Here is a 27376-nt window from a genome sequence, read left to right as displayed (position 1 = left end):
AATGCAGTTCAGTTTTGTAATAGACCATGCACTAAAACTATTGCATAACACCTTCTTTGGTTCTTGTTATATAATCCTTTTTCTTTTGCCCTCACTTTTAAGGCCAGAGCCCTGTGGTATTCTGTCTTGACAATCACTATTGGTACTTTAATTCCTTGGAGTACTCAGTCATTTTTACTCAACAGATATTTATTTTGTGTGCTCTTTGTGCCAGACTCTGTTACGTATCTGTATATTCTATTTGGGTATCAGAGTCAAACTTTTCTGGACAAGTATCCCTGTAGCTATTTCTATTTAGGTATTCTGGCCATTCTCTTTTCATAATGAATGATTTAAGTATTTCTCCTTTCCATTTTATTTTTTGAATTCTGATTCTTCAGAACTCAATGAAATGCCTGTTTCTTTTCTATTATTTTTTATCTTAAAAGTTTTACACTAAACTCCTATTCATTTTAGATTATTCCATGCTTTAACCATGGAATAATCCAAGCATAACCATGTTTTAACTAAATACTCTTTCTACTCTTGGTTATTTTTCATACCATGTCAACTTCCCTGGCCCAAACTGTTAGTATTGTATCTCTTACTTCTGCTTTTTATTCAGGTTTTCCCTCACTTCAAAATCATAGGAAGAAAGAGAATGTTGAGCTATGTTGTGGCAGGAAAATGTGACCAAGAAAAGGGGGGGTATTCTTCAGATTTGTCTTGAGAAATTAGCAACCAGTAGTATTTTTATGCTGCTGATCACTGAAAAAATTCAGATATTCATTTGTTAAAATTAATTCAGTCAGCTAAGTTCACTTATAGGAAGATTGTATTTGATACTAGTATGAGAATGGAAAGCACTGTGTTTTGATTTTGTATTTATGAAATACGTTTGGAGAAGGAAGGTTTGTAAATTTGTTACATTTTCCTTAAAATCATTTGATTCTTATCTTTGTGAACAAAGATCAGTGGTGAATGTATCAGTAAACCAAAAAGCAAATGCCACAACTATTAATATATGAAGTATAGTTAATAAACATAATCATGGTAACCAATTCTTAGGAACTTCTCTAGAGTTGTAAACGGTAAACTTAGAAATTTAAAAAAAGGCTTTGAATTTCCTTTTCCACTAAGTTACTGATAGGAAACACAGTAGTAAAATAATAAGAAGCCTAATGTTTGTAGTATTTGTAGTCATTTCAAAAAAAATGTGAGGGCTTATTGTTGGTCAGGTTTAGAATATAATATTTCACTCTTTGTTTCAAATAGCCCTGAAAAACCTGTGAGTGTGAAAATAGATTTGGAAGATGAACCAGCAAAGAAGTACATGGATGCTGAAACTTCATTATAGAATTGAACTAAGAGGAAATTTCTATGTGTATATAGATATACAGTTATTTATATACAGTATGTATGTTTGTGTCAATATAAATAACAATATCATATGTCATGCTATTTATGCATGACAACTTTTTTGAAGTAGCTTATGAAGTTTGTTAGGAGCACCATGGTGACTGTGTATATAGTGAAATGGTCTCTTAGAAGTAAGGTACATACTATTCAAATATTTATTCTGCTGGGAATTTTTCTGTTTTGCAATAGAAAGATGTGGAAAATGTAATCAATCTACTTTTCTTTAAGTCTATTTGTTCATCAGTGAAAATTCATACCAATCTTAAGTGATGTATTTTCTCCATATATTTAAAGTTTTTACTTGAGTTATTAAAAATGTTCATATTTTCCTTTTGTTAGTGCTTTATAAGAAATACAGGTATTCTTTATGCCAGTTTTGTGGGGCAAATGGTAATATGTCATGGCTTCTCAATAGGTGTTTCACTTATAGATACCCGTCATGTTTTACAAGCAATGGAAATCTTTGTTTTTGCCTAGAGAGGTAGAACAGTGGAAGGCTTTTTAGATAAGAACTATGACTTTGAACTTTTTTAAAAGAAACATTTTAAAATCTTAGAACTTCTTCATCTAGGTTTCTATCCTGATAGACAAGCAAAATTGCAGGTGATTTTATAATTTAATCACCGTATCAGCCATTACTTTATGAATTTTAGAAGTTATAAAATGCCAGCGTACAGTAAATTTTGTTTCCTCTTGTAGAAATTTTGTCTGAATCCTGATACTTCATTAGAGCCCAGAGTGATCCCTTAGCTTCAACTTAAAATGTGGTTTATTTTGTTTTAGGTTCAAGTTCTTGATTACTTTCCATTATTAGTATGATTAAATAATCAGGAGTAAATTTACTTTAATGAGTGTATGATCAGTATTACTTTATTAAGGATTACCTTTTTTCCTTGTTTTTTGCTTGTTAGTTCTACTATATAGTATTTAATAGTTTCTGTGATTTCACATTTAAATATTTATTTTAATTGATGTTTCAGTGTGTAAACATTTGAAAAGGTAGCAAACGTACATAGTTGGTGCACACTACATTTATGGTTTATTTGAAAGCAGTTGACAGATTTTACATCCTTGCTATAAAGCACTGCCACGTTTGTATTTTAAAAGGAATTTACAATTTTTATGTGTAGGCTATTCTGATTGATGGCATTCTTTCTATTTTGTCTTTGTTTTTATTTTCTAAGCTCTTTTAACTTATAGTAAATTTCTAGCCATCTTTTATATAACTTGTAGTTCCATATAAAATGAATGTTCTTGTTAAGCCTGTAGACTGGATGAATGGGGCTATGAAACTTATTTGGCAGGAGCATATATATAAAAACCAAATGAGTATTGAAAAGCCACTGAAATATTTTTAAAAGTAATGTCGATATTAGGATTAAAGTTTTATGAGATTCCCATATTCTCTGTAATACTTTACAATTGAAGTATGGAAGTATAAGAATTGATCTTATAAGGATCTCTTATGAGGAATGCCAAAAGCTGATATTTTAGCAATTCCGAAGTGTTTTTACTCCTCTGTAAGTTTTGTATAACTAATGTAAGTTTCCCCATCTGAGACTATATTTTGTCAGATGCTAGTTAAAATAATGGTTCGATTTCTGCCTTAGATGAAGGTTGGAAATGTAACTACTTTTTCATTAGAAAATATCGCTGGCATCATTTGGTACGGTCTTAAAAAAAGAGCAAGACTCTTGGCAACTGGTAATAAGAGTATTACCCATGGTGCTTGTTACTGTTTATGAGCTTCCACTGAGTGATTCCATCTTAATGGCAGCACAGTCATTTCCAAAGACTCCAGTATTTGCTGCTATTCTGTTAACTCTGATATACCTGAAGAAGAGGATTTCTTCACCTTATTTTCTTGTGTCTGGACAACATAGGGTTAACAGATGTATTTACAGGAAGAGATTTTAAAATTTAGACTGAAAACTACATGGAACCATAAAGTTTTGATGACTTTATTTAATTATGTATGATAATTGTCTGGTGCCAGAATAACCATGACTTGCAAAATATTAATACTTTGCACTCCAAATGTTTTACTGTGTTTCTAATTGTTAATGGTTTCTGCTTTATTTTGACTACTTGACATACAAAATGATCTGACTACTCCATTGAAGAGCAAAGGTAACTCATGTTTAAGTAATCAACTCTTTGTGGTTATATTTTCCACTATTTTTGAAGACAGCAATCATGAAAAACATTGCAAGACAGTGAAAAATATAATTTACTTATATCAGTATATTGATTTTTTTTAAATGTTGCCTTAAATAGGTATAAATGAGCAGTAGTAATTGCTGTGTACTTATTTACCTCAAGGTGCAAAATAATTAAACCTGTACATATTCCATTTACAAAAGAAATTCATATAAACAGCCCTGCACTTTCTTAGATGCCTTGGTTTCCAGGATGGAGCTTAGTGCTACTGAATACCCTGGCCACAGAGCCATCTCAGGATATTCTTCTCTCCACTCTATTTTATTTATTTATAACTCTCTGTTTACAAAGACTATAATGAAACCTGATGTTGACCATCTGAAACTTACTTTCTTTGGAATGCTGTTTCATTCTAAAATAGCAGCTTTTGAGAAAACAACTTCCTTATGATATATAATCTTTATACTCTCTATTAGATAAGCAAAATTGAAGCACACGATCTTTAATGGGTATGTGGGTATGAATGGATTTGTGTGAATGATGTCATCAATGTAAATCTTTTACGTTGCTTAAAAAACTATGGCATACCAATGTTCATGTTTGCCAAGTCTTCTGTAAAACATGTAAGAATTGTTTGTGTTCACGCATGTATTTATAAAGCAGGTTTCTTTGCTACTTAGGTTTTCATCATCCAGAAACATTTGTTTCTTCCATACTTCCAAAGTTCATGTGTGTATATAGTAATTTTACAGCTTTTTATTTTCACAAAGACGGGTTCAAAATTCTGTAAAAAAAGAGAACTGGTTCTTGAAACAGGTCTAAAACCAGAACTTGCTGTTTTTAAACGGTCATATCATGTACATTAGTTTTGTAACTGCTCAGCAGCTTAACATGAATCCCGCTTCAAAGTGCACAGATTTCCATTGTATAAGCCATTGATGTGACATAATTCAAAATCTCTTAAGTTAAATAACTTAATGTTTTAAATATATTTATGTAGATCTCATCATTGTTATTGTATGAAGTACAAATCTGTGAAGTGTCTTAGTTTAGTCCAACAATTATTATTTATTTTTTAGAAAATTTAAGAACTTTAAGGACATTTAAAGTTTACAATAGTGTTAAAATTTGGCAAATTTAATGCAAAGTTGGCTTTTTAATAGCTTTTCAAAAAGTAATATAAGTGTAATATTAGGAAGGCATAGTTGAAGATGGAATTATCTAAAGATCATTTTATAAATTTAATTAAAACATTGATTTCTGTAGTTGACTTAGGGTCATTTTTAAACTCAAATTGTTTTTTAATCAGATGTTTTGTGCATTGATTTTTGTGTTGTATCTTTGTGTTACTTTATTAAGGTTTTTTTTTTTTAATTTTGTAGGGGGTACCTTCCAATGTTTACCATGTTTAGGTAATTAGAAATTAAATTGAATTTTATTTTTCATTTATATGATGTTTGGTAGCTTGGTATAATTTCATAGTAAAATTATAATTTTATGACTTTTATAATTAGAATGATAATATTTTCATTTGTAATAAAATCCAAAGTAAACATTTAAAATGTAGGACTGATATTTCTCATTTATATGAAGTACTAGTCTCTACCAAGTGTATAATGTGAATGAATGATCCCGCCTTTTAGATTTGTTTCATAATTGTTAGAAGAAAACTATTTTTTGGAAATGTTACTGAAATTGAAAGAGCAATAAAAGTCTACTGAATTAGTTGTTGCATCCTGTCTTTTATCTTCATTACTAGTAGAGCTTCATATCTTTCTCAGCTTGATGAGGGATTGAGGGGGCGAAGGCAAATAGATGATTTCTACTGCCTGCCTTCTCTAAATGTATGTGCTTTGCTTCCTTATGTTCATATTTCAGTGGGGCAGAAAAGAAGAAACAGAAGATAGTTAAGAATTAATGAAATTACAGTCTTTTCAGAGAGGTTGATTTGGGCTGGGTGGTAATAGTACATGGTTGAGCTCACACCTTACAGTGCATAAGAACCAGTCTCAAGCATCTGGGCCCATCTTAAGGGGGAAGCTTTTTGAGCAGTCTCAAAAAGTGTCTATAAATGTCTCTCTGTTTCTCTTCTGGTTCCCCCTCTCCTCTCAATGTTTCTCTGTCCTATCAAGTAAAATAAAATAAATAAATAAATAATGTGGTTGGAAAGGTTGCGATGGTTTTGAAATTTTGCTTTTAGGAAACAATATTTTTGTCCATTTATTTTATTCAATTGTTTTCTCCTGTTAAGGCTAGTTGAAATTTAGCACCTGTGAGTCCAGCAGTCCTAGTGGACTTTAATTTTTTTTTTCTCCCTTGATAAAAGGGTGAGAGACAGAAAATGTGAGTAGATCTCCTTTAAGTTCCCATTTGTGTGGCGCTCATATGTGGTACTAAGGGGGCCCTAATCAGGTTCTTCAAAGAGTTCAGTGGGACTGGCTATTCTGTGACACCCCCTCACCATATCGATTTATTCCCCACAAACAAAACTCAATATTTTAAAGGAATATTCTATACTCTTTTTTTTTTTTTTTCTTGATCTCCAGCTCTTGAATAGAGGGGGAGAGGGTTCACTATTAAGTCAAGCTCGGGGTGATTTGGTCACCACACTAATGGAATTTGGGGTCACATTAAGCAAGGACCCTGCACTTGATGAAATTGTCAAGGGGGCATCATCACAGTTAAGATTGGCCTTGCAATTCAAACTAAGTTGATTCTCTTTAACTTTCATTTGCTGTCTTTTTTTCCCTTTTTCTTTTATTTTTGAGAGAGAAAGACAAACACCAGAGCACTGCTCAGCTCTGGCTTATGATTGAACCTGGGACTTAGGAGCCTCAGGCATGAGAGTCTGTTTGCATAACTATTATACTGTCTCCCCCATCCGACTTACTACATTTTCTTATACCTGTCTGATATGATATGAAGAGTAAATGGATTGGCAACAGGTATTGGAGAATTGGGAACGCCTATCACCAAAAAAGCACTCAGAATTGTTTTATTTTGAATTTTTTCATTGCTGTAAGAGTTGTTGCTGGAGGCTCACTGCCTCCACAATTAATCCACTGCTCTTTGCAGACAGTTTTTCCTTCTTTCTGTGTGATAGGACAGAGGAAAATTGAGAGGAGAGGTTGTGGGTAGGGGGGGATAAGAGACATCTGCAGTACTGCTTCCACAGGTCAAGCTGCTCTCCTGTAGATGGGGAACCAGGGGCTTGAACCCTGGTCCTTGTGTATACTAATGTGCCCTCAACTCCACCACCGTGAATGACCTTTTAAAATTTTATTCAGTTTATTGATTTAAGAAGTTCTAGTCTCATAAAAGGCAGATAAGACTTGTCTAAGGTAGCGAGATGAATTATTGGCAGGTGCGCCATACAGATCTCTGAAATCCTAGGCCACTCAATTTCACAGCAACATATTGTCAATTCCCGAAGCACACACTGGTTGAGTAGCTGAAGATTTCATGCTATATTTAGCACATTGCTTTGACCCTTTATAAACGTGATCTTTGCTTTGGGAGGGTACCGATATTTTTAGCTCATAACTGCTCTTTTCTACTCCTTTTTATCTCAGATGCTAAAGGCTGGGCATGCCAAGTTCAGAGACGTCCACAGCGTTTAGGAAACCTGTCCTTAGAGGACTTAGTTCTGGGTCAAGGTGGAGTGGTAGAGGAGCAGGCCCACCAGCTTCCTTCCCAGTTTGCTGCCTCTGGGCTGGAACCTGCGCGTTCTCTGGTTGCCAGGGCAACCCCGGGGCAGGCGTCAGCCGTCGTCTAGGCTCTTGGCACGCCGCAGCACGGCCGTCCCGGATTGGTTGGTGCTCCCTGGTTAGGCGGAGGAAGAAGGCTTGGCATTGGCTCAGCTATCGCCGGTTGGTGGCCTAAAGGAGACTTTGACTGAAAAACCAACGGCGCCGCTGGCAGTGGTCCCCCCCTCCGCCCAGGCTGAGGGCAGCTAGGAGTGAGCCGGAGGAAAGGCGACATTGGGAGCATCGGGCGGCCGCAGCAGAGACGATGGCAAGGACGATTTAGAGACTGGCCTGAGGAGGGCCCCTCCGTCTGGCGCGGTGAGTAGGGCGGGCGAGGACGCTTGGTGCCCGCGCGGTACAGGCGGGGTCTCCGGGGAGATGCCCGCGGTGCCTGTGGAGCAGCCCCTTGGCCTCTGGGGTCCCTCTGAGCCGACAGACAGAAAGACAGCGGGCTGTCGTGGCCCGCTGAGTCGCTGTGTCTCACTGTCGACAGGTTGGCTTTGGGCGGACACATGGTGGGCAGCTGCCACCAATCATGTTTGGATTTAACGAAGGAGTCGTGGTTAATGCAGCCCGAGTAGGTCTCTTCCCAGCTGCTAGACCTCTGGAGGCTCCTTCATAACGGGCTTTACAGGCGTCGTCGCCTGTCTGTCCCTGTCTGATGTGATGCTGCGCCAGCCAGCCACTGATTTTCTGCTCCACGTGGTGAGCTTATCCCAAGTCTCCAGAAGCATCTGTCTGCTGGAAGACCTCCACCTGCGACCTGCCCCCCACCCCAAGCTCCAGTCCCCCAAATCCAGCAGCAACCCTGAATACCAGATCCCCTCACCCTACCAGACTTTGTCCACCCTTGAATTCCCTACCGTCAATCTGCACCACTTACTCAATTACCAAAATCACATCCTAAGAATACCTTTGAAGGGGTCAGGTGGCGCAGTGATAAAGCTTTGGACTCTCAAGCATGAGGCCGCGAGTTCCATCCCCAGTAGCACATGTGCCAGAGTGATGTCTGGTTCTTTCTCTCTCCTCCTGTCTTTCTCATAAATAAATAAAAAATCTTAACACAAAAAAAAAAACAACACAATCAGTCCAACAAAAACATAGAGAAACCATACACAATACTAAGTAAAAGGAACCAGTCTGAAAATCTACATACTGTGTGATTGTAAATATCTGATTTTCTGAAAAATTATGGGAACACTTTTAATAAAAAAAGTAGTGGGAAGGTTGGCATAAACAAAGGACTATGCTGTCAGCCTTATGATAGTGTAAGGATGAATTTTTGCCCTTACATATTTGTCCCATCCTGTAGAATGTGCAACATCAAGAATGAACCCTTAGGCAAGTTATGAACTTAGGGTGATTCCGATGTGTCCAGTGCAGGCTCATCCTCATAAAATGCATCGTGCTGATCACTAACGCTCATAAGGGGGGGGGTCTTGTGGGGGTTATGCAGATGTGGGGACAAGAGACTTATGAAAAATCTCTGTACCTTCCTCTCAAATTTATTGTGAACCTTGAACCACCCTACAAAGAAATCAAGTGTTAGAAACAGGCAAGTATGTTGAGTTTGCAATTGTGATGATTTCGTGGTTTGTTCATTAAAGGTCAAACTATTTGACTCAGTCAAGTGCAACTTCTGGCGCACACTTCTACTCGATCACATGATACTGCTTCTTCATTCACACTTGCATTTGTCAGCAGCTCCAGGCAGGTCCGAGACTTATGGGTGGATATTTTATTGGTCATCAAATGGGTCCAGGACATCTTGCCAGAGAAAGGCCCATTAAAGGAAAGTGCAGCCAGTGAAGTCTTGAGGTGGTGAAAAAAGGGGGCTTAGAATGTATTTCTGCCCATAGATCACTCAAACTCTGAGATCAAAATCAGTGAACTGAGTTGAGCACTTGGCGAGGTGACGGGGAGCTAGGTCATTCAGTCAGTGCTTACTGAGCACCTGAGCCTATAGCAGTTTCTTCTTCTAGCGTTTGCCCTTCTTCCGTAGCCAGTCAACAGCGTCAGGTTGAGCCTAATGTAAAGTTTCGAGATCTCCTTTGAATCTGGAGAGGTGGCAGTCGTTGACCTATATCAGTGAACAGAATAGTCACGGTTTCCTTGGAATTTATACTCTCAGCAGTAGTACAGCAGAGTCACCAGAACAGACTCTTGAGCCAGATCACCTGGAGTCAGATTCCAACTTGCATATGACTAAATATGGGAAGCTACCTCACCTTGTGTTCCTTAGTTTCTTCTCCCATGACTTGGAGTTGTGATTGTTGTATTACAAGAATTAATATAGGGAGTCGCACGGTAGCGCAGCGGGTTAAACACACGTGGCACAAAGCGCAAGGACCGGCATTAAGGATCCTGGTTCTAACCCCCTCCCCCTCCTTACCTGCAGAGGAGTCACATCACAAGCGGTGAAGCAGGCCTGCAGGTGTCTATCTTTCTCTCCCTCTCTGTCTCCCCCATCTCTCTCCATTAGTCTCTGTCCTATCCAACAACAACAACAATAAAACAAGGGCAACAGAAAGGGATTAAACAAATAAATAAACATTTTTTTTAAAAAAAGAATTAATATAGGCATATTTTGTGGTTGATTCTTGGGAGAAAGCAATAAATAAACACATAAAAGTACAGTAGGATAGAAAGTATCAGTGTGAGAACAAGGTGTAAAGTTTAGGTTTGGTGATGAATTTACATTTTTGAAAGACTTGGTCTTCCACAGGAAAGCCCACCTTAAACATACTCATTTATATGCCTGACTACATGCTGATAAAGAAAACCATAAATTCTGGGGGTTAGGGGAGATAGTGTAATGGTTATGCAAAAAGGTTCTCATGCCTGAGACTCCAAAGTCGCAAGTTCAATCCCTCTGCACCACTGTAAACCAGCACTGAGCAGTCCTCCTGTAAAAACAAACAGAAAGAAAATAGCAAACAAACAAACAAAAAACAGATAAAAAATAGATGATTTTTTTTTAATTTGGTAAAATACTGGGTTGTTGAAAAAGCTATAATGTAGGAGTCGGGTGGTAGCGCAGTGGGTTAAGCTCTCTGTCCTATCCAACAACAATACAATAATAATAACAAGGATAAACAACAAGGGCAACAAAAGGGGAAAAAAATAGCCTCCACGAGTACTGGATTTGTGGTGCAGGCACCGAGCCCAGGTGATAACTGGAGGCAAAAAAGAGAGAGTGAGCACTGGGCGATAGCTCAGTGGGTTAAGTGCATATGGCACAAAGTGCAAGGACCATCATAAGGATCGGGTTCCAGCTCCAGCTCCTCACCTGTAAGAGAGAGAGAGAGAGAGAGAGAGAGACGGACCGAGACCAGCAGCACTACTTCACTGCTCATGAAGCCTCCCCCCTGCAGTTGTGGACCAGGAGCTTGATCCTGGGTCGGTAAGCATTGTGACATGTGTGCTCAACTCAGTGCACTAGTGCCTGGCACCTGTTCAGTAATTCTTTCTTTTTTAATATTCTTTTATATTGTTTGTATTGTTTTCGCCACTAGTGTTTCACTGAAGCCCTACTGCTTTTGGAGAATTTCCCTTCCTCTTCACTCTCAAATGGAAATAGAAGGGGGAGAGGGGGGAGGTAAAGAGAGAGAGAGAGAAACAAAAAAAGAGAGAGCAGAAACCATAACAAACTATGCTCATGAGGATTCCTTTGTGCATGGTCCTCTCATGTAATCAACCCTGGGGTTGGGTCCCCTCACATGGTCAAGTGTGTGCTCTACTGGATAAACTAGCTCCAGCCTCCAAGAATTATTATTATTTGCCTCTAGGGTTATTGCTAGGGCTCAGTGCCAGCACTACAAATCCACTGCTCCTCCTCCAAGAATTATTTCTTCACGGAGTGAATGAATATCATTACTTCTCTCTCTTTCTCTTTCTCTCTCTTTTTTTCTTTTTTAATATTTATTTATTCCCTTTTGTTGCCCTTGTTTTATTGTTGTAGTTATTATTGTTATCGTCGTTATTCAATAGGACAGAGAGAAATGGAGAGAGGAGGGCAATACAGAGAGGGGGAAATAACACCTGCAGACCTGCTTTATCGCTTGTGAAGCGACTCCCCTGCAGGTGGAGAGCCGGGGGCTCGAACCAGGATCCTTACCCTGGTCCTTGCGCTTAACCCACTGCGCTACCGCCCGACTCCCACTTCTCTCTCTTTCTTACATGAATATAAGGAGTAGCAAGCAATTTATGTTTTGGATCAATAAAAACTTGGCATGCTGCTTTATGTTCACTGATTTATGAATATGTCTTACAATATCACTATTGAGTGCACAAGTCTCATGTTCATTTGTTCTAGCACAGACACCTCATAAAAGTCTGACTTGATGGTACATATGTTAGAAACTACACAAAGCACAAGCATAGACAGACCTAGCACAAATTTGCTGGGCAGTGGCAGTTGGGGGAATGTTGTTAAAATTTCGGGATGGCTCCAGCTAGCTTCACGGCGGGTAACAGAGACGCGGAGACAACGGCTGGGCAGGGAAGCTGTATTTCTTTATTCAGGAGGAACTATTCATAAACTAAGACAAACTAATCACCAAACAGAACTGCTCTCTTTGCGGCGGCGCAAGCACTCTCTCTTACTCTGGAACTCAGGAACCCAGGAACTCTGTCTCTCTGGCACTCTCTCTTACTCTGTAACCCTGAAACTCTCGAACTCAGGAACTCTCTTTTCTCTCGAACTCAGGAACTCTGTCTCTCTGGCACTCTCTCTTACTCTGTAACCCTGAAACTCTCGAACTCAGGAACTCAGGAACTCTGGCACTCTCGAACTCAGGAACCCTCTCCCTTACTCTCGAACTCATGAACTCTCGTACTCGGGAACCCTCTGAAACTCTGGCACACTGGAACTCTCTCTTACTCTCTAACCCTGAAACTCTCGAACTCAGGAACTCAGGAACTCTGGCACTCTCGAACTCAGGAACCCTCTCCCTTACTCTCGAACTCATGAACTCTCGTACTCGGGAACCCTCTGAAACTCTGGCACACTGGAACTCTCTCTTACTCTGTAACCCTCAAACTCTCAAACTCTGGAACTCAGGAACTCTCGGACTCCGGAACCCTTTCCCAGGGTCCCTTGGGGCGGGGCCAAGCAGGCCCGCGAAATTAACAGGACTCATCCAATTCTCTTGGAGGGGGAGGGCTAGAACAAGCCAATGTAAAGCAGGGGAATTCACCTTCACATTTGCAGATCTCTCTTTTTAGCACAAAAGGGGATACAGCTTGGGAATGGAAGTTTATAATGGTATCTGTTGCTACCGGTTATAGTTGATTTTGAAGCTGCACTTTCAGATACACTTGGGTTACTATTAGCCAGAGGAAATTGCAAGTACATTGTTATAAGGGTGACAGGAAATATAAAGCAGTTAGACAGTCAGTAAACACTGGGCAGAATGAATGGAGGATGGCTAGAATGCTCTTAGAATGGTTTGTTTTTTTCACTCTCAAGTTTTTGTTTAAATAAAAACAAAAAAGTGTTTAAAATATAAACAGTTTGCACAAGGAAGGTGTCAAATCTACTGACTGAGGACCAAGGCCATGATATTACTTGCCCTTAGCTGGTGACCACAGCCACCAGTGGAGGTGCTGTGGCAACTACATCTTTGTTTCCCACCAGCTGATGATATGAAAATAAACCACCTACCTATTTCACATGAGCAGACCCAGGTGAATGAATAGAAGTCTGTAAGCACCCCAGGGTCCAGGATGTGAAGTTGAGCAAGCATCAGTTGTTATTAAATCACCCTTTGCCCTCAGCCAAGAGCCAATGTCAACAAGCTTTCTCTTTCCCATTCACCCCAGAGTTTGCTGTGAAGAGTTAGGTTCTGAAGGTCAGCTGGGCTCTGTTCTTGAGCTCTTAAAGCTGGTGTATGGTCTTGAGCACATCTTACCCTCTGGTTCTGTTTCCTTATCTGCCAGAGGAAGGACATTAGTTCCTGGTCTACAACTGATGTCGTTTTCTATGTCTTGGCCAGGTGTTTTGTTTTGCTTTATTTTGAAAGGGATTGCTACTCCTTTTCTGGAGGGTAAACCTCTGCCAGTCATTTACCTTTTGCTGTTGGGCCTAAAAGTATTAAACATCTCTGATACTAGAAGTCCTCGAAGGTCCATTCTTTTTGCCTCCAGGCTTATCTCTGGGGCCCGGTGCCTGCACCATGAATCCACTGCTCCTGGAAGCCATCTTTTTCTTTCCCCTTGTTGTTGCTGTTGTTATTGCTATTGTTATAGTTGTTGTTACTGCTGTTGTTGTTATGGATAGGTGTCTTTATTTCTGTCTCTAGCCAATAAATAAATAGACTAAAAAATTATGTATCTTTTATTTTTGAATAAATTGATTTATCTATTGATTTTTAATTTATTATTTTTTTTATCACTAGGGTTTTTGCTGGGACTTCATTAGAGGGAAAGGGGGAAAGGGAGACAGAGCAAGAAGAGATGTCACAGCACTGCTTCACCATTTATGAAACTTACTTTTTCCATGGTGCTCCCAGGCTGTCTACTGGGTTAGCTGCCTTTTATTTTATTTTATTTTATTTATTTATTCCCTTTTGTTGCCCTTGTTGTTTTATTGTTGTAGTTATTATTGATGTTGTTGTTGTTGGATAGGACAGAGAGAAATGGAGAGAGGAGGGGAAGACAGAGAGGAGGAGAGAAAGATAGACACCTGCAGACCTGCTTCACCACCTGTGAAGGGACCTGCCTGCCTGTGGGGAGCTGGGGGCTCGAACTGGGATCCTGACGCCGGTCCTTGAGCTTAGCGCCACCTGCGCTTAACCCGTTGTGCTACAGCCCGACTCCCAGTTAGCTGCCTTTTAATCCCTCATTTACTAATTTCATTGACACATTCTGTGCAGCCTATACAGTTTTCTAAAACATAACTGACTTTTAAAATATCATGCACTTTTATCTGTGAAGTTAAATACAAATTATTCCTTCTGAAAAGAAAGCTCTCTTCAGATAGGCTGGGAGTATGGATCAACCTGTCAACGCCCATGTTCAGTGGAGAAGCAGTAACAGACGCCAGACCTTGCATTTTCTGTACCCCACTATGATCCTGGGTCCATGTTCCCAGAGGGATAAAGAATAGGGAAGATATCAATGGAGGGGGTTGGATATGGAGCTCTGAGGGTAGGCATTGTGTGGAAATGTACCCCTCTTATCCTGTAGTCTTGTCAGTATTTCCATTTTATAAAGAAAATAAATAAATAAGTAAAATTCTCTTCAGTTTTTGGAGCAATTTACTTAAATAAATTACTAAAGTGAAGAGTACACTTTATAGTGTTTATTCTGAACTAATTTCCGATTTTAAAAGCTGGAAATTGTTACAGCAACTTTCCATATATTCTCCATTTAGTTTTCCCCAGTGTTAACAGCTTGCACCATCCTGGTACATTAGTCAGGATTACGAGCATAGTGTTCAAACAACACATTAAAGACTTTTTTTTTCTTATTTCTAGCTACTTTTTGTGGATTACATCTGACTTTTTTTAAAAAAAAATTTAAACTTTATTTATTTTCCCTTTTGTTGCCCTTGTTTTTTTATTATTGTAGTTATTGTTGTTGTCATTGCTGTAGTTGTTGTTGGATTGGACAGAGAGAAATGGAGAGTGGAGGGGAAGACAGAGAGGGGGAGAGAAAGACAAACACCTGCAGATCTGCCTTCTCTGCTTGTGAAGCGACCCCCCCTTTAGGTGGGGAGCTGGGGGCTCGAACCGGGATCCTTATGCCGGTCCTTGGGCTTTGCGCCGCCTGCGCTTAACCTGCTGTCCTGATTACATCTGATTTTATCCCCCCCTTTTTAAAAGAGTCACTATTAAAATAATTTTAAGAAAAGCATATCTATCATAAAGAAATTGAAAATGAGTTTTCTGTTTTCATTGCCAGTGAATTAGGGGGCTGAGAATTCTCAAAGTCTCCTTAATGTCGATTTGAGCAGAGACAGAACTGTAATTTGCCATCTAATATGGAGGTTAGCCATAGCTCACTAAAGAAAATGGGAACTCCTTATTGTTGGTACAGGAAGTTCTGAGTGCCTTTTGTGGTAAGATACATAGCAGTTGAGTGCTTTTTCAAAATAATAAACCTGATGTAGCCTACGTGATAATTACCTTTAGTCATGCTAAGCCTACAGTTATTACTTTTTAAATGCTGATTTTTAATTTTATGTATTTAGGAAGTGATTCTTTAAAAAGAAAGGGTTTATTTTATGAGAGAATGGAAGATCAGAGTGCTGGTCCACACTGGCAGATTTAGTTCAGGATCGAATCCTGGTCCTCAGGCATGTAAGTCCTGGGAGCAAAGTACCCCCCTCCAACTAGTAAATGTCGTATATAAAGTTGAATATTTACAAAGACAAAACCTAAGTGATTAGTAGAAAAATATTTGTAGGATATTTCCTACAGTGAATCAAATGCTCCCCCCCCCCCCACCAGAGCTCTGCTCAGCTCTGGTTTATAACTGTATGGAGATTTACACCTGGAAGGTGGAAACCTCAGGCATGGATGTTTTTTATATAACCATCATGCTAGCTTCATGACAAATGATTTCTATTTTATCTCTACTAAAGATAAAACCAGGGGCCAGGCGGTGGTGCACCTGGTTAAGTGCACACATTACAGTGCACAAGGACCCAGGTTCAAGCCCTTGGTTCCCGCCTGCAGGGGGAAAGCTTCACAAGTAGTGAAGCACGGCTACAGGTGTCTCTCTGTCTCTCTCTCTATATATATATCTTGCCCCCTCCCCTCTCAAATTCTGTATCTAATAAATAAATAAAAATTAAAATAAAAAAAAGTCTTTGGAGTGCCAAGTATGAAAGTCTTTAAGAAAACAAAACAAAACAAACCAAAGAGGAAACCATTGAAGTATTTTCTGTGCCTTTAAGACGACTGTGGAGTCTAAAGGGGTTTCTGGGTAGAGAATCTGAAAACCGTATCACAAATACCTTGTGACTTGGTTTGTGGAATATATTGCACAATTTAGATTAACTACAATCAATTAGGTAATTTTTATGGTGACATGGACTTCTTTCTCAGCCATCTGTGTTTACCCTGCAATTACTGAGAGATCACCAGCATGTAAGGTGTGTCTCTGGGGACTGCTTTGAGCATTAACCCAAATTTCAAAAGAGAATTGAAGACAGGACTTACTTAAAGTTTCCTTTTTTCTTTTTTCTTTCTCTCCTTTTCTTTTCTTGCCTTTTCTGAATGGATTAAAAATTCAGCAGTGAGTCAGAGCTGTGTTTATGTCTGTACTTGACTAAGGCTGTGAACTGCAGGCCCATTTGGCTAGTCTGTGAAGTATAGAAGATCTTTTCTTTCCCATCACAGGTAGGATTTGGGTCCCACCACAAGGGTGTAGAAAAGAAAGGTATTGAAAGTTTCTTTAAAGACAACATGTATTTAATTTATATTCATAGTTCATATCTGTACACACTCCCTAAAATAAAACAACGTAACTTAATTCATTTTGTTTAACATTTGTAATTGAAAACCCACTTGAGTGTGTGTAGCAGATATTGTAATCTCTTTGTCCTTGTGCTGTCTGTAAAGTAAATGCTAGAGTATCAGCATGTTTCTACTTCTTTTATTTATTTTTACTTATTTATTTTTTTTAGCAGTGAGCCCTGTTCTACAATGAAATTGTACACAGAACCTCAGAGAAGTAGAGTTGGTTTGATTTTATCTGAGAAGACAACTGTCAGCCCTTCCTTTTCAAACCTAGTCTCCCAGGCTCACTTTTGCCCTCTCCTGGTTGTCCTGGAATTGACAGCTGTTGGTGTAGTGGTTCTCAGAGTCATTTAGGATTGTGAAAACAGTATTGTTGTTTTAAAAAATGTACTTCTGTTATCTAGACTAGTTTTGGGTCTGGTATTTTACTTGTCTACCAGGAGCTAAGTACAATAATTGAGAGTCACTGCTTTTGTTTTATTTATTTATTTTTATTATCTTTATTTGATAGAGACAGTCAGAAATTGAAAGGAAGGGGTAGATAGAGAGGGAGAGAAACAGAGAGATAGCACTGCTTCACCACTTGCAAAGCTTTCCCCCTGAAGGTGGGGACCTGGAACTTGAACCTGGGTCTTTGAACATTGTAACATGTGTGCTCAATTCAGCCCTGAGAGTCAGTGCTTAGAAATTTTTTTAAAGTTATTTTTTTTATATATTTTATTTTCCCTTTTGTTGCCATTTTTTCTACTGTTGTAGTTATTGATGTTGTTGTATTTAGATAGGACAAAGAGAAATGGAGAGAAGAGGGGAAGACAGAGAGGGGAAGAGAAAGATAGACACCTGGACCTGCTTCACCACCTGTGGAGCGACTCCCCTGCAGGTGGGGAGCCGAGGGCTCCATCTGGGATCCTTAGGCCGGTCCTTGCGCTTCATGTCATGTGCGCTTAACTCGCTGCACTACCACCCGACTCCCAGTGCTTAGAAATTTAATTAACAATTCAGGCCAGCAAAATAGTTCACTTGTATGATGTGTGTGACTGAGGCTCAAACCCAACCTCACCACATTGAAGGAAGCTTGGGTGCTTGTTAGAGTTCGGGGCTACAGTAGGCCGGCTAGCTTCGCGGCAGTAGACAAAGACTTGGGGACACACGGCTGGGCAGAGAACGCAGTTTTATCTTTATTCACGAGCGGGCAAATCACCACACCATGTGCTTCTCCATCTTTTTCCTCTGGCAGCTCGGGCAAGAACTCTGGAAGTACGTAGGATTAGGGGGCCGGGAGAAGGGGGCGCATGAAACTAGCAGGGGCCAAACCACAATCTCCCAGAGGTGGGGAGAGGCGAGACCAAATCAACGTGAAGCAGAGCAACAGGTGCTGTGGTTCTTTCCCCTTTCTTTCTCTGTCCCTCTGTTTTTCGGCCTAAGGGGAGACAAAGGATGCTCTGATCTTAAAATACTCTTTAAAATTTTCTTTTCTTTTTATCTTAATTATTTTTATTTATTTGATAGAGACAGAGAAATTGAGAGGGGAGGGAGAGAGAGAGGAGAGCGCAGGGAGAGAAAAGTCATGTCTAGAAGTCAAGTACAACAGGAAGTGAGAGAGGTTGTAAATCAGAGTGGCCTGATCTCCTTTACATTTTGAGTACCTCCCTCCCCCCAGGGCATCCTGTGGATAGAGAGGAGCAAGACTGAGAGGAGAGAGGTGGGTAAGGAGGCAGTGAGTGGCCAGGTGAGAGAAGGTGGTAGCTTGGGGCCAGAGTGAGAGCAGTGAAAGTGGAGAGGAGGGAGAGCTGAATGTGGGAAGTAGAGGGAAGAGGAGGATTACTTGCCTCCAGCAGTCTAGGTCAGGAGTAGATGCATGCTTTTTGTGTATTCCTGGGTTTGAGCCCCAGAGCCCATTGCCAAGTTTCATTTCCACTCCCCCAAATAACAATAAAATTAAATTTTAAAAAAGAATAATCCTTAAACTTTTATCTAGATTCTAGGTAGTGCTACAGATTGACATGATGAGCCCTAAGGGAATTTGGTACAGGAGCTGGAGCCAGGGGTTTTGCTGGGAGCTTGTTAAGTTTGAGGTGCCCATGAGACCTCCAGATGGTGACTGATTTCAGGTCAGGATGGGATGGTTCCTAAAGCCAGGAAATTTGAGACCACAAAATATCTAACAATGGGATTTCAAGATAACCCTCAGGGAACAAGGGAGCTAGAGCAAGCAAGAAGGTGTAATACTGAGGGAGCTGCTAACCTACCAGGCCATCCTAGCATCTGGAAAAGTCAAGCCAAGGAGAAAGGAAGTCTAACTCGGTAATTGGGTGCTACAGCGTCAGGCTCTGCTCAGTGTTTCCCTCATGTGATTCTCATTTCTCATTTCTTCATCACTTGGAGTCACTGGGCCTCCCCACCCCAGAATCTCCCCATCCAATAAGCCTATTTGCCTGTGCTGAATATTGACTTCATTGTTTTGCTTCTAACAGTGTTTGCATTTTTTTACTGTATCAGTTTAATTTAATCAATTATGAATTAAGTTCACTGTCTTATATGAGCACCATGAACTGTACCCACAAAAATTCAAGAGCAACATAAAAACACAGTTTTCAGAACATCATAACAGATAGAATAACAATGAAAAGGTTGGAAACATTGCAAGAATTACCAAGACATGATGCAGGGGCCTTCAATGCGTATTCACTATTGGTAATGTGACACAGATAGATTTGCTCAAGGCATGGTTGCCACAGCCTTCAACTAGATTCACCCCCAAGCTACTGAAGTTTCCTTATCCCCAGCAGAGAGTAAGTACCTAGGCCTTTGACCTCCCTCAGGGACCCTTACCCAATGACTGGAGGTTACAACGAACAAGAACTGCTCCCTTTCCTAGGGTTTCCACAGCCCTGAGGCATAATCTATACTCCAGAGCATCTCTGAAGTCACACTGATACTACTCCCTGGAGAATTTTTCCCTCAGCATCTCTGGGGAAACACTTGCTATACAAGTTGTGTGCCTCTGAGCAACTGGGCTTTATCTCCTTCCCTTTTCCCTGCTTCCATATTGGATTTATAGACATACACAACATAATCATTTTTGTTCATTTAATGGGATTAGATGAAATATTTGTAAGCTTTTCTTATTTTCCAAAGGTGTTTTTTTTTCTCATATCTTTTTTTTTTTTTAGGCATATATTTTTTTTTTATTTAAATTTTTAATTTAAGAAAGGATTAGTGAACAAAAGCATAAGGTAGGAGGGGTACAACTCCACACAATTCCCACCACCCAATCCCCATAACCCACCCTCTCCCATGATAGCCTTCCCATTCTCTAGCCCTCTGGGAGCATGGACCCAGGGTCGTTGAGGGTTGCAGAAGGTAGAGGGTCTGGCTTCTGTAATTGCTTCCCCGCTGAACATGGGCGTTGACTGGTCGGTCCATACTCCCAGTCTGCCTCTCTCTTTCCCTAGTAAGGTGTGTCTCTGGGGAAGCTGAGCTCCGGGACACATTGGTGGGGTCTTCAATCCAGGGAAGCCTAGCCAGCATCCTGGTGGCATCTGGAACCTGGTGATTGAAAAGAGAGTTAACATACAAAGCCAAACAATTTGTTGAGCTATCATGGATCCCAAGATTGGAATAGTGGAGAGGAAGTGTTAGGGAGGTACTCACTGCAAACTCTAGTGTAATCCTGCTTTCAGGTATATATTTTGCAGTAGTTTATGGATACATGTGCACATACGCTCTCTCTCACAGAAACTGGTGTATGTCTAGGTTATGGGACTTTGTTAGAAAGTGAACTACCTGAGATGAAATTAGAGTGTACTATAAAAGGAAAGGTCTCACCCGAGTAATGAAGCTGAAGGGTTGTCATTCCACACGTGAAGTCTCTGGATACACACTGAGGTGAAGCATGTTGAGATGGCAATCGTTGCTTTGGTTAGGTTGTGATCGGCGGATGCAATATTATTTGGTATGGATTGGGAGAAGCATACGGGAACGTGAGCCCTATCCAAGGGTGCCAGGACTGGGGGAAGTAGGGGCTCTATAGTGAAGATGTGAGGTTCCTGCTGTCTTAGGGTTCAAAAAGACAATCAATAGTTAATATTATCATCACATTATTTGTTAATTGGGTTAACTTTGAAAAGTCCCTTTGTTATGGTTTGCTGTACAGTACCCAGTATCTTGTATATAGCTGTGCTATTGGAAGCTTCTAATCTACTTGGTCTAGGCTTTTGAGAGAGTCCGCATATCAAACACGTAGCCTATCTATTAAAAAGATTCAGTTTGTCTTTTGAGAACCTTTGAGACATACAATTGATTTCCCCCTCTCATATTAATTAACTACTGATTTATATGTCTACATTTTGCTAGGAGTGTACATAAACACCATTCCCATCACCAAAGGACCGTGACCCATCCCTCCCACCCATTCCCACCCCCCACTGGCCCAGGAAGCTACATGTCTACCCCTCACCACTGGGTTTTTACTTTGGTGCCCTACTTACAATTTGATCAGGTCCTGCTTTTAGTTTCCCTTTCAGATCTTCTAAGTCAGCTTCTGTTGATGAGTGGGATCATCCCATACTCATCTTTAACTTTCTGACTTAGTCCACTTAACATAATTCCTTCTAGCTCTGTCCAAGCTGGGTCAGAGAAGGTGAGTTCATTGTTCTTGATAGCTGCATAGTATTCCATTGTGTATATATACCACAGCTTTCTCAGCCATTCATCTGTTGTTGGGCACCTGGGTTGCTTCCAGGTTTTAGCTATTATGAATTGTGCTGCTATGAACATAGGAGTAAACACCTCTTTTTGGTTGGGTGTTATGGAGTCCTTGGGGTATAACCCCAGGAGAGGAATTATTGGGTCATATGGAAGGTCCATGTCTAGCCTTCTGAGAGTTTTCCAGACTGCTCTCCACAGAGGCTGTACCAATTTACATTCCCACCAGCAATGTAAAAGAGTTCCTCTGTCCCCACATCCTCTCCAGCATTTGTTGCTGCTGTCCTTTTTGATGTATGCCATTCTTACAGGAGTGAGGTGGTATCTTAGTGTTGTCTTAATTTTTTCTCATATCTTAACAGCCATCAAGTGGAAATGATTTTGTTTTTGATTCTAAAGGCAATTGTCTGTTTCTACTCATGTTGGTGTATTTGTTTACTGTTTAATGAAGTGCAACATTTCCAAACAGTTATTTACTTCTATCCTTCCAGCTCACAGAGTAGAAATTAATCTTAACCTGATAAAACTATTAGATGATTATTTCCTGTTCATATACCAGATCAATAAAATTACAGAGCTTAATCAAGGGAATAAGAAAGGCTGTTTAAGAGGGATAGATTGTAGTGAATGAGATCTTCCAGCAGAAATCTGCAAGCTTTTCCACACATTTTCAAGTGCTAATCACTGTGACTTTCATTTCTTCCTTCTGAAATAGTCTAGCAATGGTTTGAGGAGGAATTTGGAGCCAACAAACTAGTGGGCCTGTATGGAATTTTCCCTCCACCCTTGAGGGAAAAGTAAAATTAGATTCTATTTATTTTGATTGGATTTCCATTTTTTTGAAAAGTTTTTCGCTATTTTAGGGCCTCTATATAAAAAGCAGTAGGACCTTTGCTTTTTTTTTAAATTTATTTAAGAAAGGATTAATTAACAAAACCATAGGGTAGGAGGGGTACAACTCCACACAATTCCCACCACCCAATCTCCATATCCCACCCCCTCCCCTGATAGCTTTCCCATTCTCTATCCCTCTGGGAGCATGGACCTAGGGTCATTGTGGATTGCAGAAGGTAGAAGGTCTGGCTTCTGTAATTGCTTCCCCGCTGAACATGGGCATTGACTGGTTGGTCCATACTCCCAGTCTGCCTCTCTCTTTCCCTAGTAGGGTGGGTCTCTGGGGAAGGGGAGCTCCAGGACACATTGGTGGGGTCTTCAGTCCAGGGAAGCCTGGCCAGCATCCTGATGACATGTGGAACCTGGTGACTGAAAAGAGAGTTAACATACAAAGCCAAACAAATTGTTGAGCAATCATGGACCCAAAGCTTGGAATAGTGGAGAGGAAGTGTTGGGGGGGGTACTCACTGCAAACTCTAGTGTACTTCTGCTTTCAGGTATATATTTTGCAGTAGTTTACAGATACGTGTGAACATATGCTCTCTCTCATAGAAACTGGTGTATATCTAGGTTTTGGGACAAGACCTTTGCTTTTAAAGACATTTTACAGACTGTTCTTCCTTTATACCATCATCTTTTCCCCTTCCTTCCTTCCTTCCTTCCTTCCTTCCTTCCTTCCTTCCTTCCTTCCTTCCTTCCTTCTTTCCTTCCTTCCTTCCTTTTTTCTTTCTGAGTAAAGCAGGTGTCAGATCAGCTCTCTGTCCTGACTCCACACAAAACAAAATTTCCAAGTTTCTGTGTGGGGAAAGTTGAATCTAGTACAATCCTGTACCTGTGATAATCTCTTTTATCTTTATTAGCTTTTTGTCTGAGATTGGACATAACAAATGCCCACTGAATATTTATTGAATGAATAACTTGCTTCGTCTCAGGCACAAAACTAGAATATCAATATTGTGCTTTTCTTCATGTATACCTGTATTACCTTATTTCCCAACTCAGACACACACACACACACACACACACATATACTATTTGTCAAAAATCTGAAAACTCTATTGGGAAATATTTTAAAATTCATAGCAAACCTGTCTGTATTCATGTTACAGAATTAAATTTTACTAAACTCTGTTGCAGTGAAACATCCATTAGCACTTGCCTTTTGTCTGTAAATACCTCTGAAACACTTGGACTTTGATCACTGATTTCATAATACTCTGAAGCACGCAATTAGGAGACAATAATGCATGCTTTTTCATGTCTGAAAATCACACAGAAATTACGTTGTAACACTGAAGTCAGTTGGAAAATTTTATATCCAGTCACGCTGAGTCAATAGTACATTTAATTTTACATTTGCATACTTTGAAAGTATGGATATTTTTAGTTTTTTTTTTTTTTTCTGGAAACCAAACTCAATTAGAAATTGATTAAGGGGGAAAAGTCAGGCAAATAGTTTTTTTCTGTCTATTGGTGAGTTCATGCTTACCAATTGAGTGATAATAGGATAGAGGATTAAAGTTTATCCTTGGAGAGGTGATCATGATGACTATAAAATGCCTTTGGGGTTGTCTTCCAAGACAGGCCACCCTCACCATCTGCATAGTTAAAGAACAAGCGGGATTGAAACGAGTATTGTTCTTGCTGACTTTATTTAGCAATTTGTCAGTTGAGCAGCCTTCCATCTAGCAGGCAGAAAGAAGGTCTGTGGAGCTGTGAAAGTGAAAGAATTTTATAATCTAGGCAGAAGGGAACAGGAAGGAGGAAGTCTTACTAGTCAAAAAGGGAACTGGTCAGGCTACTAGAGAGCTCACCTGGTAGAGTACACAGCTTATTATAAACAAGGACTCAGGTTCAAGTTTCAGGCCACTACATGGGAGCACTGCATGAGGGAAGTTTCAGACCAGTAAAGCTGTGCTATGGTGTTTATCCCATTTCTCACTCTACCTCTCTATCTGATGGTCTTCTTTACCCCATTATCTAACAACAACAATAATAACAGAAGATCTTCTGGGAATGGTGGAATAGTGTAGTCATGGTACCCCAGCAATAACCCTGGCAGGGGGCAAAAATGATGGATTGGCTGTTTAAATTGTTTTTCCCAGTTTGGGGAGATAACATAATGGTTATGCAAAAAGCTTTTCATGTTTGAGGCACCAAAGTTCCCAGGTTCAATCTTCAGCACCACCATAAACCAGAGCTAGACACTGCTTTGGAAAAATAAACAAATAAAAAACAGTTTTTCATAAAGGAATGGAGAAGTGTATTAGGCAATTTACCTAGTGCTGACTCTTCTATTCCTGATTGATTTAAGTTTTCATATCTAAGAGAGTTGAAACTATAATATAATGAGATCTCATTTGGGTTCAGTGCTGTTGGGCTTGCTGTCTTACTTTTAGCTTGATAATTTGGTGAGTTTGGAAACTGTGTAAGGCTCGGTTAAGTCTTTCAGAAGAGCTTATATGACCTGAATTGACCTACATCTGTAACTTCGGGTGGAAGCTTGCAGACTTCAGGAGTTTTGGAAATCCAATAGAACAACTAAGCATAATACGTAGTTGGGAGTCTCTGTGGACTCTCAGCTCCATACCTGTGCTGAAGGAGGAATTCCATGAACTACCAAAAAAAAAAAATGTCCTGAAGAGACTGGCATACTTTAATGATGACTCTTTAGTCACTATCAGGCCACTCCATCAGCTGGGACCCTAATCGGGGAGTCCTGAGATTCCGGAACAGGCATGATGGGTCTAGACCTCAAATAAATCCCTCTCTCCATCGTTACCTGTCATTTCTATCAGGAACAACAAAACAGACCCCTTTGTGGGCCCCCATAGGACCTTGTCCTCAACTTGGATCAACAACGGTAGAGAATGTTCCATCCTCCTAAGGGAAGCTGAACAACATACTCTGTGCTACACCTGAGGAAGATGGGTCGATATTGGGGCAGCTTGGAATGTTCCTACTCATGACCACAGAGTGTGAGCTCAGATCTACAGGATGCAGAAGTCACATAGGCTCCTAAGCTGAATATGGACCCCAGACCAAATCAAATTGATGGGGTTTACAGTCAACAATATTTATACCCCTTTCCCATATTTGGCAGTTACTCTCTTCCCTGATCCAGCTTTCTATTCCTTTTCTAGCCATGACATGACTTGGATCCATCTGCATATCAGATTTCAGGCTCAGGGGAAAAAAAGAAAGAAAAAGAAAAAAAAAAAAAACTAGTATAGCCACAGGCCCTTTGGGATATAACTAAAATATGCCTACTAGCTATCTACAAAATGGAGGACTCCCCAACTCTTCGTCTGCACTATTCCAGCCTTTAGGCTCACGATTGGTCAACAATTTGCTTGGCTTTGTATGTTAACTTTCTTTTCAGCCACCAGGTTCCAGATACTAGCATGATGCTGACCAGACTTCCCTGGACAGACAACCCTACCAATGTGTCTTGGAGTTCCACTTCCCCAGAGCCCCACCCTACTAAGGAAAGAAAGAGGCAGGCTGGGAGTAGCAATTACAGAAGCCAGAAGCCACAATGACCTTGGGTCCATACCCCCAGAGGGTTAAAGAATAGGAAAGCTATCAGGGGAGGGGATGGATATGGAGTTCTGGTGGTGGGAACTGTGTGCAGTTGTACCCCTCAGATACTACGGTTTTGTCAGTGTTTCCTTTTTATAAATAATAAAAAAATGCCCTGAGGTTAAATATTCTTTTTAAAAATTTATTATTTTATTTTATTTTTTGTTTTACAAAATTACATGTCAGCAGGTGTTTAAATTCACTCTATTACTACCACCAGAGTTCTGAATCTTCAGTTTCCCCACTGCAATCCACCACAGTTCCCCTAAGGTTGTAGACATGGGCCAGCTATCTTCTCTACAACTATATGTCCACATTTATACGTATTTGTCCCCTTTTCCTCCTAATTCAACTTCTCTTTCCCTCCAATCCACCCATGACAACATAACTACCTCCACATGCCCGTCTCTTTTTCTTCTCTCTCTCTCTCTCTGGGTGTTGTTGGAGCTGTAGGCAGAGCCCTCTTATCTTCATCCTATCACTTCTCCCCCACTGGGAGTATGGATCAAGGTTGTTTTTGGTGATCAGAAGGTAGCAGTTCTGGCTTCTGTAACTGCTTCTCCGCTGAACATGGGCATTTACAGGGCTGAACATGGGCATTTACAGGTCGATCCATACCCTCTGCTTGTTTTTATCTTCCCTAGTGGACCAGAGCTCTGGAAATGGGAGGGTCCAGGACATATTGTTGAGGTTATCTTTCCAGAGAAGTCAGGATGGAATCATGCGTGGTAGCATCTTTAACTTGGTGTCTGAAAGGTGGCATGACCTAAGGTGAGACAAAATGGTTAATGAACAGGAACAAAAAAAGTAGGAATAGAACAGATGAGATTAGGGATTTTAGGGTAGAAGAAAGCTAGGAAATCCATTTTAGTCATCTTCCTGAGGGCACACATCTATGGTAGTTGTACTTGAGTTTGGTAACTAGCCTGAAGTTGGATAGGAATATTGTCTGAGAGAATGGTGTCAGAGTAGAAAAAAGAGCTAGAAAGTTGGATTAAGTCAGTGTAGTTCCTATTCTTGAAAAAAAAAAATTCTGTGGCTAAAATTAACTATTTACTTCATCCACCTGACGCAGGGCCTATATTTATAATATTGATATTGATATTTAGCACCAGAGCCTGTGTAACATCTAAGTTCCTATTGGTCTGAGCTTGCAGCTCATGGTCATAGCTGGGAACATTTCAGGCTGCACTCATTTCAGGGCCGGTCTTTCTTGAGTGGCAGGGCAGGATACCTCAACCTCCTTTTGGAGACTGGGGATATTCCTGAAGTTAAATATTCTTTTTTTTAAAAATGTTTTTTTTTTTTTAGTATTTATTTATTCATTCCTTTTTGTTGCCCTTGCTGTTTTTCTTATTATTGTAGTTATTATTATTCTTGTCGTTGTTGGATAGGACAGAGAGAAATGGAGAGAGGAGGGGA

The 27376-nt window shown here is 40.1% G+C and overlaps 2 protein-coding genes across 5 annotated transcripts in view; both read left to right on the top strand.

Moving 5' to 3' along the window:
- SLC4A7 (solute carrier family 4 member 7) overlaps positions 1 to 5283 on the top strand; it is a 94010-nt gene extending 88727 nt beyond the window's left edge. For all 3 annotated transcript variants that reach the window (XM_016185657.2, XM_060180457.1, XM_060180456.1), the window contains one exon: positions 1255 to 5283. In XM_016185657.2, coding sequence (XP_016041143.1) covers positions 1255 to 1336 — 82 coding nt within the window. In that variant the 3' untranslated portion in view covers positions 1337 to 5283. The remainder of the gene's footprint in view (positions 1 to 1254) is intronic.
- Positions 5284 to 7510: 2227 nt separating this feature from the next.
- Positions 7511 to 27376, top strand: part of LOC132535285 (serine/threonine-protein kinase Nek10-like) — a 50704-nt gene continuing 30838 nt past the window's right edge. For both annotated transcript variants that reach the window (XM_060180455.1, XM_060180454.1), the window contains exon 1: positions 7511 to 7622. The gene's annotated coding sequence lies outside the window, so the exon portion shown is untranslated. The remainder of the gene's footprint in view (positions 7623 to 27376) is intronic.

Source organism: Erinaceus europaeus, chromosome 21 (assembly GCF_950295315.1).
Source record: "Erinaceus europaeus chromosome 21, mEriEur2.1, whole genome shotgun sequence".
Taxonomy (NCBI): Eukaryota; Metazoa; Chordata; class Mammalia; order Eulipotyphla; family Erinaceidae; genus Erinaceus; species Erinaceus europaeus.
Note: the sequence above shows the minus strand (reverse complement) of the source record. Positions and strands in the feature narration are given on the sequence as shown.